The sequence below is a fragment of the Lissotriton vulgaris genome, chromosome 10 (genome assembly GCF_964263255.1).
Source record: "Lissotriton vulgaris chromosome 10, aLisVul1.2, whole genome shotgun sequence".
In the NCBI taxonomy this organism is placed as follows: domain Eukaryota; kingdom Metazoa; phylum Chordata; class Amphibia; order Caudata; family Salamandridae; genus Lissotriton; species Lissotriton vulgaris.
Window position 1 is genome coordinate 675,569,377 of NC_141698.1, and position 21,320 is coordinate 675,590,696.

At 45.5% G+C, this 21,320-nt stretch overlaps 1 protein-coding gene across 3 annotated transcripts in view; it reads left to right on the forward strand.

Moving 5' to 3' along the window:
* ZMYND11 (zinc finger MYND-type containing 11) overlaps positions 1–21,320 on the forward strand; it is a 685,469-nt gene that overhangs the window by 421,120 nt on the left and 243,029 nt on the right. For all 3 annotated transcript variants that reach the window (XM_086941507.1, XM_086941508.1, XM_086941509.1), the window contains exon 13: positions 6,469–6,537. In XM_086941507.1, the coding sequence (XP_086797633.1) occupies positions 6,469–6,537 (69 nt within the window). The remainder of the gene's footprint in view (positions 1–6,468; positions 6,538–21,320) is intronic.

A 21,320-nucleotide genomic window follows, 5' to 3' on the forward strand; every position in this document is an offset into this window, starting at 1 on the left:
TCTCTTCTTTGTCACGGTTTTCAGAGTTTGTGAATATTACCAAAGATCCTGCAGTGGAGAAGAATGAGATATTTACAATCTTGGTTCTCCATAGTACATTTGCTGAATTCATGAACCAGCTGCCCACCTGTGAGAAATAAAGGGATTGAATGGTAAAATATGTAGGTCTGTTGACAGCTACTGTCCACATTGACCAGCTTCAAGATGAACTGGCATTCAACTACCTGGTGCTATGTCTTGTAGGGACACGTAAATCAGCCTGCAGCCTTAAAGGCATAGCACATTTTTGGGCTGTGGGCCTGCATGTCATTTTTCCTTGGAAAAATAACGCTTGTTTTTTAAAAACGTAATTATAAGTTTTAAATAAACATTTTAGAAATTTGATTTTGATTCTCTAAAAAACAATTATAATACCAAAAAATTAAAACAGTGTTTCCTTGTAGATGGGAATATGTCCTACTTTGGTTAATTAGTTTTCTTTTGTAATTGTAGTGGGATTCTGTATGTAGGTCAGAGTTAATGACCTCAGCAAAGATACCACCAATGGAGAACCAGGATTATAAGTAGCAGCCTGATTATGAATTGGATAAAGTGCTATCTACGGCTGTGTTACCACTTACTCCAGTCACAACCAACCCAGTATCCTCATTTGGCAGGAACACTGATCTTGATTCCGGTAGATCTCATGTGGATTGGACAGGGACTGCAGACACAAGTGAAGCCATGCTTTGGCTTGACCACCTCTTATGGAATAGGGAAGAATGTAGCGTTCCTCAATATCAGCTCACTGCTTGCCCTGAACTTGAAAGTCTCCCTACCCCCCACCAAGGGCTGGACAGGAATCCAAAATCATCCCTGGCAAAAATGTTAAAGTGAGACCCACATGGCTAAAGGCTGTAATAAGAATGTGTCTATAAAGGCATGATCTGGTCTTGCAGACCACCTTGCTCTGAAAGCAGCCCTCTAGCCAGCAACCACCTACAATTCCAAAGTGACAAAATGGCCAGTCCGGTTCTGAATGGTATCCATGCACCCCCACCCACTCCCATTTTCCACCTTCATAGAACAGCATAGGGCAGTGTAATTTTCCCTGGAATTGGGAATCTGTATGCAGAAATAGGAATGCTGCTTCTGGCTCCAAATGTAATTCGCCACCATGGGTACAACATTTTGTAACTGCACAGCCCACAGATGCAATTACAGACTGAAATCTGTGATTCCACACACTCTAACATACCCACTCCTTTATCACCCAGCACATAATCTGCACCTAAGTAACTTATTTTTATGGCGCTCTGCATGCCCATAGTTTTGACCGATTCAATTGATTTCAGGTGCATTACTTACACCAGAAATAATTCTTATTTTCAAAAAATTCCTTGGTGAAATTTAAGAACTGTATTAGAGGTTCATGTGGGTTGTTGAGGCTTGCCAGTGGCTAGTGCATTATCACCAGCTTCCTTGTCTTCTGCTTGCCTTACATCATTTATAGCTTACGCTTTGGGACTATTAGGTTGTCTTATACCCTTGTCAACATTTCTATTGGTCTCCGATGACTTGTCCTTGTAGAATGTAAACAAGCAAAACCACTGCCAATAGAAAGTTAGTTTATTGCCACCTACTCAGTGAAATTGGAACTAACCACATGAATCTTTTGCCTACCAATTACTAACTTAAACTTTAGCTTTTCTAGTAGGAAATATCTGATAATATTTTTTATGAGCAGTTCTCCTGCGCGTCTGTAGGTGGTCGTTGTCTGACTTCGCATGCGTAGTCTGCGCTGGAAGTGACACCTGCGGCACCTATATAGACGCCACCTAGTTGCTCTAAGGTCAGTTTCATTTCATGACTTTCCACAGCAGAACCGCAGAGCCATGAAGAACACAGACCACTGGTGTGGACAACTATGACCATGAATGGGATTAGTCTGGTCCCTAGAAAGCCGTTCGCAGAGCGGGGAGGATGGGTGGGTCAGTAGGGAACCTGTGGCTGGATATAGTCTCTGCCAGATAAGACGTTACCATCTGATAGAGACTTCTAGCCACATGTTCCTTAACTTTGAATAGATACCCAAGCAGTACCTCCCCAGAGAAGGGTGTGCGGACCAATTTCATTAAAGGAAGTCTTGCAGGACCGAAGAAGCAAAGTGCCCATCTCTATGGACCTGACTGTCTAGACCAGTGGTTCCCAATCTGTGCGCCGCGGCACCCCAGTGTGCCATCAAAACTAGCCAGGGGCGCCGAGAATGGGTGTGCACCAGTTTGGGAACCACTGCTCTAGCCAGTTTTATGGAATCAGTACTCATACGCCAGTTGTTTAATATAAACAGACTGCTAACCAACTTTACTGCGGCACTATAATAGGTTGCTCTTGGTTATTTGGAAAACCAACAGCATATTTTTTGTGCGGATTGCGACGCTTAGGGAGGTCTAAATGTGAACACATAAAAAACAATCTGAATATGGCCGCATATCCTGCGTATGCGCATTGGGGATGGAGCACACTGAAGAGGGTTTTCATTTCAGTGGAAGGCGAATTATAAACTGAAACCTGAGCTGAGTTTAATGTGCCACAAGAGCTTGCAATTCAATGGCAATGCTGTTTTTTCAAACTTCTTAATAAATAATTTTCTTAGCCGTGCGCACACATTTTAAGGCCTCGTACACTTATCTCATTGGATTGGTTTGTGACAATTGCCTTCAGGTTGCATAATATCTCGACTGCTGTGCTTTAGCAGGCGGTCACAGGTATTGTTGAAGCGTGAATAAGAACAAAGTAAAAAAAAAATATATATTCATCCATGTCGCAAACCCAGACTGGGGCCGTCCGCAGCAGCGAGCCCAAGGTGAGCAGCTCCACTCCTGAATGGGTACACTGAGGGGTGGGTGAAGAGAGGGACAGCAGGTGCAGGGTGCAAACCTCCACCTCGAGGCACGGAGTTGGCACAGTAAAGGGCCAGGTGTAGAGGTGGGCGGAGGCCCTTGATATTAATTTTAACTCTGAGGCATAGAACTGGCATACTGAGGGGCAGAAGATCCCAGGTGGGAACTTTCATTCGAAGGCGCGTTGCTGGCACACTGAGAGGATTAGTGGAAATGGACAGTTGGACACCAGTTGTGCACTTCCATCCTGCACACAATGTTGACGCACTAAGAGGGTTGGTGAGAGAACGGCAGTGGGCCCAAACTATGCACCTTCACCCAGGGTCACGGTGCTGGCAAAGAGACACAGGAGGAACGAGGGTGGAAGGCCCAAGATGTCACCCACACTTCCAGCACAGAGCTAGTACACAGAGGAATCATGAGGGGAGAGGCCCGAGGCAAGCCACCTCCAGCTGTGGCATTGAGTAAGTGCTATTGGCACTGTGAGGGGGATAGAGTGTACATGGGGCAGCAATTCCAAGGTGATCATCTCTTTTCCATGACAAACTAATGGAGATTGAGAAAAGAAAGTGCAGCAGGCACAAGGTGAGTCCCTCTGGACTGGGGTGTAGAATGAGAGTTGCTGGCATATTAAGTGAACTTTAGTGGAGACACAAGAGCCGGCCCAGGATGACCACTGCCCCATGTGCACACAACTGTGCACCCTGTAGACATACAGAGAGGAGGCCAAAGGTAAATATGTTGTCTGTGAGACACTGTAGAGGCACCACTGGCACACAGTGTACAGTAAAGGCTAAAAGTAAGGGCCAAGCACCTGCATCCATGAATGTGCTCACTGCTGGCACTGTGGAGGTTGCATGCAAGAGGGAGGCCGTATGATTATAATAGCATCATCAGCTTCATCCCAACTATTTTCAGGAAAAAAAATGTAAGTACTCCTGAGGGTGGGTTTACATCTCTCCACCTGCCCAAAAAAAATTAGAATAATGGGGAGCCGCGGCCAATGGCAAGTAGGTCAAGGGAGCCGCCGGTCAAAAAAGTTTGGGAACCACTGGTCTAAACAGTAATATTTAGTGAATGTGTGCAGGGAAGCCCATGTTGCTGGCTGGCAGAATGTACAGGGCCGGAACTCCGCATGCGAACGCAGTGGTCGCAGCTTTAGCTGTGGTGGAATAAGCTTGGAAACCTTCAGTACGTTGCTTCTTGGCCAGTGCGTAGCCAATTTTAATGGAAAGTACAACCAATCTAGAGATGCTCTGCTTCGGCACTGCCCAACCCTTCTCCGCACCAGCATTCCCCACGAATAGTTGTTCATCCACCCAGAACTGTTGTTTGCGGTCAAGGTAGAGTGACATCGCTTGTTTTGGATCCAGACGGTAGATTTGTTCCTCTTCTTTAGAGGAATGTGGAGGAGCGTAAAAGGTAGGCAGGGTGATTGATTGTCCTACATGAAATGGGGTGACCACTTTCGCTATACAGGAGGCCCAAGCGCGAAGAAACAGTTTTCCAGGATAAACTGGTTAGTTAAGACAGCTTTGATGATGTGGTCTGCAACTCACTCTATGGGCAGATGTAATCTCCAGAAGAAAGCCTGTTTTGATTGTCAGAAGCCTGAGGGGACAATTATGAAGAGGATCGGAAGGAGCACACACAAAAAAAAAAGACATTAGAGTTCAGTCCCACTCAGGCATAATACATGCTGAAGGAGGGAAGAGATGAATAAGCCCTTTTAAGAACTTATGTACAATAGGGGACTTTAACAAGGAGGGTTGGCCAGGTAGCCACAAAGAGGCTGAAAGAGCAGATAGATAGCCCATAAGAGTGCCTAGAGCAAAGCCCTGCTGGACAAGGGAAAGAATGAAGGGTAAGACTTCAGAAAAAGCGGCATTAAGGAGATTCATGTTTTTGCTGCACATCATGCCACCATTTTTACCCAATATCAGGCGTATACTATCTTGGTGAAGGGACGTCTAGCTGCCAAGATGATATTACAGACTTCGGAGGAAGGTCGAAGGCTGTCAACTGTCTCTGTGCAATCTCCACGCAAGAAGCGTGGACAGGTTTGGATGGAGAACCCTCCCCTACTGCTGTGACAGAAGATTCTCCCGAAGGGGCAGCCTGTTCAGAGGATCAATGGCCATGGTCAGTAGACTTGGGATACCAGACTCTCCACGCCCAATCCGGAGCCACAAGGATGATTTGGGCCTGGTCGTTCCTGATCTTGAGAACTCTGTGCAAGAGTGGTTGGGTGGAAAGGCGTACAGGTGCCCTGAGCTCTACTCGAGACAAAAAGCGTCTCCAAGTGAGAGCTTCCTTGGAAACACCAGCCCACAAAACTGCAGACATTGCTCGTTCTTGGCAGAGGAGAACAGATCAAACGAAGGCTGTCCCCATTGTTGAAATAAACCTTGTACCACTTCCTAGTGGAGATGCCAGTCGTGATCTGCTAGGCATCAACGGCTGAGTTTGTCTGCTCGGACGTTGAGAGAGTCCACCAGGTGTTGAACGACAAGGGATATGCCCTTCTGTTACAGTGATGTCCAGTGGCTCAGGGCCTCCTGACAAAAGGTCCTGCTTGTTGCAGTACCACATGGCGGTGGTGTGGTCCATCAACACTTGTACCAGCCTTCCCTTGATGGAGGGAGGGCAGAAAGGCTTTCAGTGCCAGTCGGATTGAACAAGCTCAAGCATTCCACCAGAGGCCAGAGTCCTCTAATACTCACCTCTTCCAGCTGGCCGCCCCATCCCAGGAGTGACTCATCTGTCACTAGTGTGAGATCCGTATGGGTAAGGGAGAGGGGTCTGCCTGAGACCCTGTCGTGGTTCATTGGCCACCACTGCAGATCTCGTAGAGTACCCTCTGAGATCAGGACCATGCCAGAGAGGTTCCCCTGATGCTGTGCCTGTTGAAAACTCAATTCCGACTACAGAGCCTGTATTTGCCACTGGGCATGAGTTACCAACAGGATGTAGGAGGCCATGATTCCCAACAGCCTCTGGGTATGCCTCACCGAAATCCAGGATAGAGTCTGAAACAAAGGTATCATAGCCTGAATATCCAGGACTCACAGCTCGAGTGGATAAGCCTGAACCTGCAGTGTCCAGAACAGCTCCGATGAAAGGGAGCGTCTGAGAGGGAGTCATGTGTGACTTTGGCATGTTGATTGTGACCCCAGCGAGTGCATGAAGAGGAAATTTAGCAGTATAACTCTTTTTTATGTTTGCATCACACCAACCCCTTTGTAAGAGATTTAGAAATGAATTCAAGTCTGCCAGTGTACATTTTTGCTTGGTTACAAGAAGACTTTATTGTCATAGAAGAACCTTTCACAAAGTGAATGCTATGAAAGCTGCTCGTGTTTGGTACTGTACAAAAACCCAAATAAATAAATCAAGACGTATAATGTAAATATGTTACTTCTGTTGCTGATATAAAAGAAAACTTATGAGTTACAGTACTTCATTTTTGTTATTTTTCTTAAGCATCCTGAAGACCGTCTGTTAAGTTCATGGTAAAAAAAATTGTCAATCCGACGTATGTCTTCTCTGAAATTAACACAGATTGATTTGTTGTGTTTGTCAACAGACAAAAGTTTCTCAGGAACTGCGAGCAAAAAAAGGACGACGGAGTCAAAATATTGAACCCAAAAAAGAAGTAAGCGATGCATTAATGTGCAGCACTGTCTTCTAATATATGTAATCTAATAAAACACATGTCAATAAATCATGGATGGAATGTCCTTTGACTTAAAACACATTATTATATAATTTAACCAGTTATAGTTACACTGGGTAGACAAAGATATAATATCAAATTAATGTTACTATTGAAATGACCCTATCTGCAAAACGTTTAGAACAGATTGTCACTGTTCAGTGTTCAGCACTTCAAACAGTTGGTTAATCCCATAGTTGTCTTAATCACTGAAGGAGTCCTGTAATAGAGTAACAGCAGCGTATTGGCTGCCCAGTCTGCTGCAGGATAGTATTTAATGCCACCTTCATCAAAGAACTATATCTTTCCCTTTCTTCCATTTTTTGCATAGCAGTATTTAATAGCACTAAAAAAATGTGTAGACAGTAAATTATTAATATAGGAAAAGCATAATAAGCATAAATATATGCTATAAAATTCAGATGCAGCAGATTGAAAGTTTAATAAAAACCAAACCAAAACCTTAAGTGAAAGTGAAGTTATCAAGAACTGTTGTGTACCAAGCATGTCGGAGGAACATTTCACTCCTACTTAGTTTGTAAAAGGTAGTACTTCTTACAGGGGAGTAGCTTGTACATTTGTTATCCAATCTTTACTTTGGTTTGCTGCACAGTTCTAGTTTCTTTCTTGGGTGATTATTTTCCCCATGACCAAAAAAGGCTGATCTTTGCTGGGAGGCCAGTGCCAATATCCATTAGACAATAATTATTCAAAATACTTTGGCAACATTTTTCCAACTTAGTTTGTAAAAGGTAGTACTTCTTACAGGAGAGTAGCTTGTACATTTGTTATCCAATCTTTACTTTGGTTTGCTGCACAGTTCTAGTTTCTTTCTTTAGTGATTATTTTCCCCATTACCAAAAAAGCTGATCTTTGCTGGGAGGCCAGTGCCAATATCCATTAGACTATAATTATTCAAAATACTTTGGCAACATTTTTTTGTGTGTTTTATAAAAAGCACAAATATGCCCCAAAAGTTTCAGAGCTCTGTACGTAAGTTGGAAACAGAAGCAAAAACAAAAAATGAATATTCGCTATTAGCAAGTGGGTGGTCCCTTGAAATTGCCAGGTATTTTCATCCCGTTCATGTGAAAATAGATTGAGAACTGGAATTAGCCAAAGAGACTGAATGATTCCTATCAGAATCTGCATGGTAATAAACTAGTTTTACAACAAATCTGTTTTAGGGATGTGACATGGCTCACAATTAGTGATTGAAACCTTTGAATTAGGACTAGTGACTTCTCCAATCTTTTTTAATACTATGTGGTTTCTACACAAAGCATTTTTCAGAAGTCAAAATATTTGAGTTGCAAATTTTCATAATGAGCGTACTTTAAATTATATGCAGACAACATTAGTGTTCTGTTTTCGGCACACAGTGCCAATTGTAATGATATAGAGATTTGTGATTTAATTAGGTCAGTACCTGAAAATAGGCAATTTATGACTAATGCTTAAAAGGAAAAATGTCGATGTGCTGTGCAAACTGGTTTCTTTTTTCAAAAAAGAGCCTTCTAAAACAGATAGATTCAAAGAAAAGGTTTTTCATAGCTTTACTGTTTGTAAGGTAGAAGTCTTCTCACAGGCACCCCATATTTCAGTCAAACTAGATGAGGAATTTCTTTCTGAAGTTCTCTTCTCCAGCACCAGGTTTTGTAAGAGCATCACCGGTGCCAGAATTGGAGTCCTCATGACAAATGCAGTGTATCGATTCCATACAGGTTTTCCCTAAGCCATGAATGCCGGTTTCTTTCCATGCACCACAGAGGCCAGGATCTGTAGCTTGCTGAGCCTTTTCACTCATTTTTTTCACTCATTTATTTCCCTACGGTTTCCGTTTTTTGAAATATGTTGCCTTTCAGTTTTTTGGAGTTTATATTCCTTGGGGCATCTAAGCGTTTTTTGTTTGGTGTAGATGCAGATGCGGCCTGCATGTGGTTCCTGTTCTCTGATCATGAACAGATATGTGGTCTGTATGTGCATCTCCAGCCTAAGGTTCTAAAATAGAGATGCTAAACTCTGTCTAATCCCACTCTTTTAGCTTGAGAGTTTGAATTCGCTATGTTGTTCCTGGGACCCCATGGCCCCTCCTTGAATCAATTACTTAGGATAGGAGAGGGCCGCCATCATTTAGTTGTACCCTTGTCCAAAGTTGTCTCCTCTCTCCACACCTTAGAATTCTGTTCATGTACTGTTTTAAAGATGCTATTTTTAAAACATGTTTGTGACTTCTAACACCTTCAGTATCATTTAATGACTGGTCATTTAATTGGCTCCACAACCCCTCTCCTTATTTATGGCAAAGCCTACAAGCTGCTTTGTAGGCTTGGGCCCTGTTGACTTAAGCTCAACACAGGAGGATGTTGGCCCCATGGGCTAGCAGTATGTGTTTCACTGAGCATTGTGCTATGTTAGTCAGCATCAGGTACTCGCCTTTTACCTTCTCCAGTCACCAAGCTTATTCTGCTTAGGGCAAAGAAAAGTATGGCTAAAATTTACCCTGATCACAATACCTGGTTTGAGAAGTTCCTGGGGTAAAGAAATTTGCAAGAACAATGGTTCGTATGATTACTCGGAAGCAGTCCGGCTGCTTCCTCTCTTGGATTCTTTGACAGGTTTGATAATTGAACTGCAGTGTGGTAAGTGGGTGAAAATGTTTAGCTGAAAGGGAGTTTCCTGAAGAATAGGTTCCTCCAACCAAAAATTAAAATTTCTTTTGGTCTTGATTTGCAGAGGGCCAGACATCCTTGCTCTCTGCTTGTTAGTAGACAGGAACACATATGTTCGAGGCATATGAGCTGCAGAGTGTACACTTAGCATTAGATCGCCTCGGATGATTGCAGATTGTTGTCTTCTTGGAAGAAGTCTTTGTACTCACGAGATAGGTGACTCCTCCCTTGTACAATACTGCGCATGGTCATCGACTCCATCCTCAGATTGTTTTTTTCCGCCACTGGGTTCGGATAAAACTTTTCCGCTCCGGCTAGAAAAACGTTTCCAGCAACTTCAAAGCCTAAAAACTTTAGACAAACAATATCGACATCGAATGGACTACTTTCGACACCATCAGCTACATTCTGGTGCGTTGACGCGGGCCATTGGGCCTATCGGCGCCGTACAGCCTACGCCTCATGAACAGGACTCCATTCAAGAGATGCCCGGTATGTCGAGCAAAATTCCCTCATAGCGACCATCACGAGGTCTGCAACCTCTGTCTGTCACCAGACCACGACAAGTCGACCTGCACAGCTTGTGCATCCGTCCCATCAAAGAAGACTATTCAGGATCGGAAGGCCCGTCGACACGAGATGAGGAGATCAGCCCCAGCAGCGGAGGCCATCTTCGAGAAGGAGATCGTCGAAGAAGAAATCTCCGGAGACGAGGATCCACTCGAAGACATCTCCGAGGACGAGGCTCCACTCTTCGCCGAGGAAGACTCGCCTGATCTCCAGATCATATCAGAGGCAGAGGACTCAGATGACTCTATTCCATCTCGTCAACCCGTGAGTACTCTTGCCCCTGCACAACAGACACAGCCCAAGACAAAGGCAACGGTCAGCACTCTTCCATGGGGCCCAGTCGGGACCGAAATATCCCCTCAAACGCCCCTCCTTCCGGCTCGGCTCAGAGGAAAACAACTATGCCTTCTGCTGCCTCGGCACCGACCAAGCCACACGTGCCAATTCCACCTCTTCCATCGGCACCGAAGCACACACATCCTTCGACAACGAAGGATTCTTCGACACCGAAGCCAAAACGCCCTTCGGTGCCCAAAGACAAAGACCCTTCAGCACCGAAGCCTAAAGATGCACCGGCGCCGAAGCCAAAAACTGTACCGGATCCGCAAAAAGCTCCGACTCCGAAACCTTCCGGCTCCAAAAATAAAGATGGAAAGCCAGCGTCCGACACCTCAAAGCCAACGAGACCTGCTTCCATTCCAGAGACTCCAACCTCGGAACCAAAGACTCCAAGGCCTGATTCAGAGACACCTAAACCCTCTAACAAGCCTGTCAAGCCGAAAACCACCTTCAGCACCGAAACATTTGCCACAGGACTCTGTAACGACTCCTACAGCAAAAAACACAAAACAACCCCTATCGGTACCGAAAAAAGCGACGCCGAAGAAGGTTGGAGAGGAGGAAGAACTTTTAGGCCAGATCCTAAACAAAAAAACGTCCATATCAACCCAAAAACTGGACATGTAGAAGCTATTCCTTACAAAAAGAGACCAGCAGACACACCAACTGTGGTTCCTGCCAAAAAGAAGGATTGTGCAACTTCGCCAATACACCCTTCCTCTCCTTCACCTTCTTCCTCACCTATTCCTCCTTACTTTTCACCAAGAGTTTCTCCTGTTCAATCTCCTGCATCATCACACCACACTGATGATGAGTATGATATAGGTGGTGAGAGTGACACACCAGACCCACACACATACCCTGTAGATAAAGGTATCAACCCAGATACATATCCTACAGACGAGGATACATATGAGTTCCCAGCAACTAATGTGCCTGACATTCCTGATCCTCAGTTCTACCCAACGAAACCTTCCCCTCCAGAATATAGCATTCAGTTTAATCACCTCTTAAATAGAGCTGCCCTTTACCACGGGGTTAAAATGCACTCTGATGCCATTGAGGAAGATTTTTTATTAGACACATTTGAGCAGTCACAAAGGTCTACACAAATACTACTCATGATCAAAGGAGTCATTAAACATGCTCCGGAAATATTTAAAGACCCTGTGCGTTGTAGAGTGTTAAATCCAAGAATAGAAAAGAAATATAGACCAGCACCATCTGATCCAGTCTATATTAAGGGACATCTGCCACTAGACTCACTAGTAGTATCCAATGCACGGAAGAGAGCTAATTCCCAGACTTCTGGTGACACGCCCCCTCCTGACAAGGAATCCAAGGTTATCGATGCGTCAAGGAAACGGATTGCTGCGCAGGCTACAAATATATGGCGCATAGCAAATACACAAGCCCTGCTCTCACGCTATGACAGGGCTCACTACGATAAATTAGAAAAATTATTAGAGCACCTCCCAGATCAATACAAAGGTCAGGCAATAGAGCTCATACAAGAAGGCAAATTAATATCTAATGCCTCAATTAAATGTGCAGTAGATGTAGCTGACACAGCATCCAGAGCAGTCAATACTAGTGTTATACTCAGACGACATGCGTGGTTACGCATTTCAGGGTTTAAGACGGAGGTGCAGACTACCATCTTGAACCAGCCCTTCAATCATAGCCAATTGTTTGGGCCGGAAGTAGACACTACACTAGAGAAAATGAAAAAGGACACAGACACAGCTAAGTCTATGGGAGCACTACAATCCACACAGACTAGAAGTTCTTTTTGCCGCTCCTTTTATAGAGGAGGCTCCAAGCAAACCGGTGCAGATACAACATCATCTTTCAAAACCCACACACAGACCTCCTCTAACAAGGGCTACTTTAGAGGAGGATACAGAGGCAATAATAATAAGGGAAGAGGTAGAGGTAATAACAACCGCTCCTCTTCCACTCCTGTGGGGGGCAGATTATCACAGTTCCTACCTGTCTGGAATTCCATCACAGCAGACAGATGGGTGAGACAAATTATCCAACATGGCTACTGCCTAGAACTTACAGCAACCCCCCCAAACATACCACCCAGGCAGCGTCCAATGTCTACAGACCACTCGACTCTGCTTCAACAGGAAGTTCTAGCACTTCTACAAAAGGATGCTATTCAATTAGTTCCTTCAGAAGAACAGGGAACAGGAGTTTAGTCCCGGTACTTTCTAATCCCCCAAGAAGGACGGGACACTACAGCCAATTCTCTCCTCAGGCCCCTCAACCATTACATACAATCAGATCATTTTCACATGATCACTCTTCAACAAGTACTCCCACTACTACAACAAGGCGATTTTCTTTCAACACTAGACCTAAAGGATGTTTACTTTCACATCCCTTTACATCCTGCTCACAGGAAGTATTTAAGGTTTGTCATACAAGGACAGCACTATCAGTTCAAAGTCCTTCCATTCGGGGTCACAACAGCAGCACAAGTGTTTACAAAGTGCTTAGCAGTAGTAGCAGCACATCTCAGAAGACAACAGATACATGTCTTCCCTTACCTGGACGATTGGCTCATAAAAGCCAAATCATTCCACCAATGTGTACAACACACTCAGCAGACAATTCAACTGTTGCACGACTTAGGGTTTACGATCAACTACACAAAGTCGCACCTAGAGCCTTCGCACTTGCATCAGTATCTAGGAGCTACCATAGACACATCTACAGCTCTAGCGTATCCCAGTCCAGCCAGGATACAGAGCATTCAGGCCTTAGTCTCCATTTTTCAACACCAGCAGTCTCTCCAAGCCAGAGTGTTCATGAGACTAATAGACATGATGGCATCTTGAATCTTCATAGTTCCACATGCAAGACTGCAAATGCGCCCATTACAAGAATGTCTAGCACAACAGTGGAATCAGGCTCAAGGTCAGCTCACAGACCTTGTGTTGGTAGACAGCCGTACATATCGCTCTCTGCAATGGTGGAACACCAAAAACTTGACAAGAGGACGGCCATTCCTAGAGCCTGTTCCACAGACAGTGCTCACAACGGACGCATCCCTCACAGGATGGGGAGCCCATCTCTTACACTATACCACACAAGGCCAATGGAACATCCAACAAAAAATGTTCCATATCAACCATCTAGAGCTGCTAGCAATTTTCCTTGCACTCAAGACGTTTCAATTAAAAGTACAAAACAAAGCTGTCTTAATCCGGACGGACAATATGACAGCCATGTACTATATACAAAAACATGGGGGGACACACTCTCTACAACTGTCCCAGCTCGCGCAGAACATTTGGGGATGGGCCATTCCTCAAAACATATACCTGACAGTAGAACACCTTCCAGGAATTCACAATCAGATAGCAGATCTGTTGAGTCAACAGTCACAACAGATTCACGAATGGGAAATACATCCACAAGTTCTTTAACCGTTCTTCCAAATGTGGGGGCATCCACAGATAGATCTGTTTGCCACCCACGAAAATGCAAAATGCCCAACCTTTGCCGCCAGGTTTCCACACCCACGGTCGGAAGGGAATGCGATATGGATGAACTGGTCAGGCAGATTTGCGTACGCTTTTCGTCCTCTCCCACTTATTCCACTAGTAGTGCGCAAACTCAGACAACAGTCTCTGAAACTAATACTAGTAGCTCCCACATGGGCACGTCAATCGTGGTTCACCACACTACTAGATCTCTCACTGGTTCCACATCAAAAGTTACAGCTCACACCCTCCCTGTTAACACAGAACCATGGAGAAATAAGACACCCAGAACCAAGCCAACTGAATTTGGCGATCTGGCTCCTGAAGTTTTAGAGTTTGGTTACTTAAACCTGCCACCAGACTGTATGAACATAATTAAAGAAGCTAGGAAACCCACTACCCGAGCGTGTTATGCCGCTAAGTGGAAAAGATTTGCAATATATTGTAACAATAATCACATTGATCCACTGGATGCTTCCATCCAAAATATCATTTGTTACCTTTTACATCTACAAAGGTCCAATTTGACTTATTCTTCCATACGCCTGCATCTGGCAGCAATTGCAGCCTATTTACAAAATAGGCAACATCTATCTCTCTTCAGAGTACCTGCAATTTAAAGCATTCCTGGAAGGATTAAAACGAATAATCCCACCTAGGTTACCACCTGCTCCGGTATGGAACCTGAACAGTGCCCCTTTCGATCCTTTACACAAGTGTGAATTGCAATTCTTAACATGGAAAACTGCTTTCCTTGTTGCCATCACCTCTCTCAGAAGAGTTAGTGAAATACAACCATTCACAATACAAGAACCATTTTCTCAAATACATCCTAATAAAGTGGTTCTTAGGCCTAATCCAAAATTTCTGCCAAAGGTTATCACTCCTTTTCACCTTAACCAATCGGTAGAGCTACCTGTTGCAGAAAGGGCTTTACACACCTTAGAGGTTAGAAGAGCTCTGTTATACTACACAGATAGGACTAAATCCTTTAGAAAGACAAAACAATTATTTGTATCTTTCTCTCCCCCACACAAAGGCAACCCCATCTCTAAAGGGGGGATTGCCAGGTGGATTGTAAAGTGTATACAAATATGCTATCAAAAAGCTAAACGTACACTGACAGTTCCTCCTAGAGCGCACTCCACTTGCAAACTAGGAGCCTCTATGGATTTCTTAGGAAATATACCACTAGAGGACATATGCAAGGCAGCAACATGGTCTACACTACACACCTTCACTAAACACTATTGTGTTGATGTGCAGGCCAAGCAGCAAGCTGCAGTGGGCCAAGTTGTCCTTAGAACACTGTTTCAAAATACTGCAACGGATTCAAGCGACCACCGCTAGGGGAGACACTGCTGCACAATCGATGCTAAGTGTACACTCTGCAGCTCATATGCCTCGAACAGAAAATGCTACTTACCAGTATGCATCTGTTCTTGGCATGTAGAGCTGTAGAGTCGTACATACCCTCCCACCTCCCCGGTACTTGTATCCGTTCCAGTTCTCATCTTACTTAGATGCACACGCATGGACATCCTTTCTCTTTACTTCTACTAACTCCATAATTTCCCATCATGGCGAAAAACAATCTGAGGATGGAGTCGATGACCATGCGCAGTATTGTCCAAGGGAGGATTCACCTATCTCGTGACTACAAAGACCTCTTCCAAGAAGACAACAACCTGCAATCATCCGAGGCGATCTAATGCTAAGTGTACGACTCTGCAGCTCTACATGCCAAAAACAGATGCATACTGGTAAGTAGCATTTTCCTTGTGAGCTTTTGACTCTGACTGATCATATGCTGGAACCTTTTCTGTGTAACAAGGCTCTGCTAGACTCAATGTCCGCATTGGAGAAGTGGCATCCGCAAGATCAGCTGGCAGAGGGGTTCCAAAATTCCCAAGTACCCACTTGACCCAGGAGTATCTGGTGGTGGAGTGCCTTTCTGTCTATATCCTCTGAATTGAATCCCAAAAAATGAGACAACTCAGCAAAAAATAATAACAACAGTAACCTGGTGTTTATGGCTACAAAGACGATCTTTTGTATGTTTTCTTCCTGATGATTTGCATTCTAGAAGATTTCAGAGTTAGCTTTCCTCCACTTGCCTGAGCAAATGCTGAGTTTTTTCCCTGATTAGTCAAGGATGGTATGAATGTGTATGTTCTAGCCGTCTTTAGAATTTGAGGTTGTGTCATGTTCACTGCTGCCATCTACCCAGCTACAAAAGACAAAATATGTCAGGACTAAATTCTTTTGGAGGGAGCGTATTAACAGTGAGTAATTAGCTGGTACCATTTATTCTATGGCGGCTGTAATCTGGATCCGCATATAAGTAATTAAGTTTCTGAAGCATTCAAATCAGGAGAATGATTTCATCGCTGTAACCTGCTCTGGTGGAATAGAGATGTCTAACACCTGGTATTTCAGTAGGTTGCCTTTAACTCCAGATATTTCACCGCAATTCTCCAATCCTTTGAAGATGAAGAACCTGCATTGGGTTCTTCACTTATACCATCACAAACATCAGCCTACATATTCTGTTTATATTCATCTTCTCCTACCTTAAACCCTTCAGTGTTCACATTGTTATACACTTTTTCAGCCATTGGTTCCAAGGTGAGGACAAATTATGGTGAAAAGGAGCACCCCCATCATGCTCTCACCTGCACTACATCTGGCAGAGAAGACCAGCTCCCCCTCATCATTCCACCACCCAAGAGCGTCCGACTGTCCCCATCCCAGTGGCTTTGATGCATGCTGTAGTCTTTGTGTATTCATGTGGGACCCTCTCAGAATCTGTAGGCCAAAGCTAAAAGTCCTTAGAATTCTTCCCAAAGCTGCCATCTGACGCCTTCTTGGCCTCAAGAGAAATGAGCAAGGTATTCTTCTCTGTCCAGTAATATGTGTATCTTTTTGGTAAAATCTCCACAGCTTCTCCCAGTTAGAAACCCTGATAAGTCTAATCCATTAGCCCAGTGAGGGTAAGTTCCATTCAATATGAACCAAACTGCAAAACTACAGTCCAAATAAATAAGACATCTAAACTTAAACCCCATGGGTACGTAAGGGGTGGGATTTGTATCATTGGAATACCAATCTCTTACAATACCCCACATCCCACCCCACCAACCCCCCCTCCCCCCGCACCCCTCTTCGGCTTGAGGAACTGCAAACCGGATCTGACCTTGTGAGGACTGCAGCTAGTTCAAGATTGACCCTCGTTGTCTTGCAGAACTCACTCAAACTCTCCAATAACTTGTGAAGATCTCTGTGTGACTGAAGCCACTTTCAGCTTTGAAGCATGTTTGCTTTTGCAGCTGATCAATCACCTGGCCCTGGTTTCCTCCATTTTGCTGGGGTTTCACTTTGCCAAGCTTTTTTTCTGAGATTGTGCTTTGTCTTTGGTATTTGTGTGTGGTTCTGTAGTATAATTTTTTAGCCACAAAGATTTGTGTGTATCTTTGGTCAATGTAAGCGTTTATTTTCTTTTATTCCATGTATAATTATACTAAAAGGATCCCCCCATTTGTAGGAGACATTATGTGACCTGGAGAAATGTCATAATCATTCAAATGTCTCCTCTTCTCCTCAGAGCCTCAGAGAAGGCCTTACTAGGTCATTAGATAGCTGCAGTCAGTCAGTTATCTTGAAATACTGTCTCCCTCTGCTTAAGCCACGGCCATCAACTCCTCCTTTTCATGAATGAAATGTACAATTATATCAGAGGCGTCTCTCTCTGACTCCTCCTAACCCCACTCCCCATATATCCAGCCCTCTCTTATTGAGGAATGCTTCTAATATGGATATTGTTCCACTGTGATTTGTTGTCAAGATCTTTTTTCTCGAGATGTAGTTCTTCATTTTGTTTTGTAGTTACTGGATGAGTCTCCACATCTGGAGGTGTTGCGCTTAACGCTCATCTACAGTTCTCTTGTGGTGTTGCACTTATCTCTCATCCACAGTTCTCTTGTGGTCATCGACTTTCGAGCCCAGCCAAACCAAGCTTCATTTGAGCTACTTTAAACAGCTTTCAAATATGCTCCTATAGTTACAACATGCAGCTTAGTTTAATTGAGGAATTACTGCATAAGGCTTCGCTAATGTCAACACAATCTGGTTTCACATTAGCTTCACTAAGTTGGCTTGGTGGGGACAGATTGACTCAGAATTCCTTCCTGTGAATGTTGCATGCCATTGTTGCTATGACTCCCCATAATTTAGATTATGCACTTTCCAAGTACTGCCCTCGTCAAATTACCATGTAGGACATAATATCAGCCTGGTGGGTGGAGATCATCAAAAGTAGGTACAGCATGAAGGTTGCAGATCTATTTGAAATGCAAGGTAAGTGAGGACTCTCCAATCACTCAACAGCTATGCTATTTTTTTTTTCTGTGGCGACTCAGTCTCCCCACTATATTCTAGTGGGTTTAAGGTACATTGTTCAGTTGTGCAGATCCACATTGGAAGTTGAATCACCGCCTCAAAACACCATAGCAGGCATTTCTACCAGATCTATGAGGGAATATGTCACCCGGTCTTACAGACTGTTTAAGTATGCCAAGACTGCTGTTTTGTGTGATAGGGACTTCCATTTGCACTATAGGCCGGATGAGTTCTAAGTAAATCTGGGGGGTGAACGCCCCTGTGCTCGTGGAGTTTGCGGAGTTTTCTGCACTACGTGTTACGAGTAGCTCGCTCGCTTCCCTCGCTTGCAAGATTTTTCCTCGTTCGCGATCGTCAACATCAAGTTGTCGAGCGTGGAAAATCAACCTGCCAGCGAGATTTCTCAATGTGTGTGGTCAGATTTCTCATTGTGAGTGGTCGCGTTTGCTTGTGACCGCTCACGTTGAGAAACCATCCATTCGCATTGAGAAAGCTGCTGCTCGAGTAAAAATCTACTCAAGCATCAGATAGGAAGCAGTGCCTGCTTGCGCTGTGCATGGTGCCGTTGGCAATGATTGCACAGTGCAGACAAGCACCTGGCACTGAAAATCACCACAAACTGCATTTATCTAAAGAAACTCCGCTGCTTGCGGAGCTCCTCGTAGCGCAGCAGAATTTTTTTTGCACTTCTACGCGGAAGTGCTAGTGTGAAGCACTACTGCTTAACTAAACCAGCCCCCACTGATCCAAAACCGGCCCCACCATTCCAGCCTCCGGGGTAAACGATCAATGCCCCGCTACGGCCACTCTGAACCTAAGTACAGATCAGTTTCACACCATATAATAAAAGTCTTTCTTGTCAGATTTGTGTCTAGGACAACTCGTTAACCATTCACGTTCAGTCTTTTTCCCTAAATTCTATTCCAAAATTCACGTCCATTTAATGAAGGCATCGCCTAAAGTAGTTCCTCGCGTATTTACCATTTATGGAGTCCCATCAGACTAAAGATCTGACTACACGTACCTAGTCTAAATTTAATATGTAACGGCCAACATACAATTGGCTCTGATGTGATGCATTCCACGTGAGGTACACTTCTCTTTAGGTGACATTTTGCTTATTAATTGCCTGTGTGGGGCTCTCAGATGCGTGTTGGTTCTCCAAATCCAAATCCCCTACCCAACAGACCTGCTCTCTCCCACAGCAGCTCCGCTGTAGTGCCGCTGCCACTGACCCCGTTCACCTTAGCTGGTAGGTGTTCAAGGCCCTCCGCCACCCGCAGGCTCCTGCCTGCGCCTCATACCTGGTGGTCCAGTGTGAGAGCCTTGCTCTTATGCTGGCCCGCTGCTGGCTGTCTTGTATCTGTGTCCGTTTTCTGTTATCTGTTTCTGTCATTGTGCCCGTTTTCAGTCTTATTTGTTTTGCCGCGTGATTCTCTGCAGTTCCCTTCCTGCCACTGCTGCATCCGCAGCCCCTCCCCACTGCCGGTTCCCGCTCCCGCCTCCCAGCTGCGCTTCCCTCCCCTTCCCTGTTTAATGGCGGCCGCTGCGAGGGTGTGCGAGCAAGACATCTGAACTCCTGGTCAGAGACCTGCTCTCTCTCCCCCAGCAGCTCTGCTGTAGTGCTGCTGCCGCTGACCCCGTTCACCTTAGCTGCTAGCTGTTCGAGGCCCTCCACCCTCAGGCTCCTGCCTGCACCGCATCCCTCGTGGTCCAGTGGGAGAGTCTTGCTCTTCTGCTGGTCCGCTGCTGTCTATCTTGTGTCAGTGCCCGTTTTCTGTCTATTCTGTTATTGTGTCTTTTCTGTTATTGTGGCTTTTCTGTTATCTGTTTCTGCTATTGTGCCTGTTTTCGGTCTTATTTGTTTTGCTGCAAGATTCTCTGCCCGTTCCCTTCCCGCCGCTTCTGCACCCGTGGCCCATCCCCCCTGCCGGTTCCCGCTCCCGCCTCCCAGCTTCGCTTACCTCCCCCTTCCCTATTTAATGACAGCTGCTGGCACGCGGAAGGCAAGCCCATCTGCAACCCGACCGCGACCTGTGCCTGGGACCCTATTTCTCCCACTGCTACGACTCTGCTGCCCTCCACGCACTGAACCCCGGAAGGAGCAATAACTGCCAGCTGTCTTCCCCGAACACCACCCACGGCCAGTTCTCCTGCCAACAATTTCTCACCATCCTCTGCACCCCCACGACCACCGCACCCACTCCGGACACCAGCACCACCGAAACCCTGAAGTGCATCCTCCTCAACGTGCGCTCCCTGCACAGACATGCTGTAGAGATCTGGGACATCCTTGACACCCCCTCGTCAGACGTCGCCATCTTTACGGAAACCTGGACCAATGCCTCCTCCCCCGACATCGCCACCGCCATTCCTGACGGATACAAGATCCAGAGGAAGGACCGCCCCAACCACCCAGGAGGCACACCACAGCTCCCTCCGACTCTCCACCTCCAACACCGAAAACCTTCACTTCCAGATTCAGACCAACCCCAGAACAATGCTTCGTGGCACCCTCGCCTATAGACCACTAGGTCTCGTTCTTCGTTCACCGCTACCATTGTCGACCTCATCACACCCTACGCCATTGCCTCCATGTACTACACACTCATCAGAGACCTGAACTTTCACCTTGACTACCTCAGTGACACCGACTCCACTGCCCTCCTAGGCAACCTCGCCAACATTGGACTGAAACAGGTCGTCACCACCCCACCCACTAGGCAGGACACACCTTTGACCCCATGTTCGTAGGAGGGAACAAAATCTGCTTCAGCCACACCACGCAGCCCACATGAACGGGCCACCACTTGCCTACACTTCTGTTTCAACACCACCGCCACCGCCACCGCTCACAAACCCACACTGCACCCACCTCGAAGGAACTGGAGCAAGGTCACAGAGGAACACCAACTCCACCCTCGTCCACGACCACGAAGCCCCCCCCCCCCCAACCTTGAACAATGCCAACTCTGCATCCAAGGAACTACACTGCTGGATCACCAACTGCGCAGACTAGCTTGCACCCCTCCGCAACCACGATAGACAACGCCCCTTGAAGGCCACCTGGTTCACCACCGACCTCCAAGAGGCCAGACGCTCCTGCAGGCATCTCAAAAAACGATGGAGGAACAGCAAAACCACTGAAGACCAGACCACCTACAAAAACGCTATGACAGAATAACACCAAGCCATCAGATCCACCAAAAAGGCCTTCATCCTGAACAAAATCCTCAGCAACTCCAGC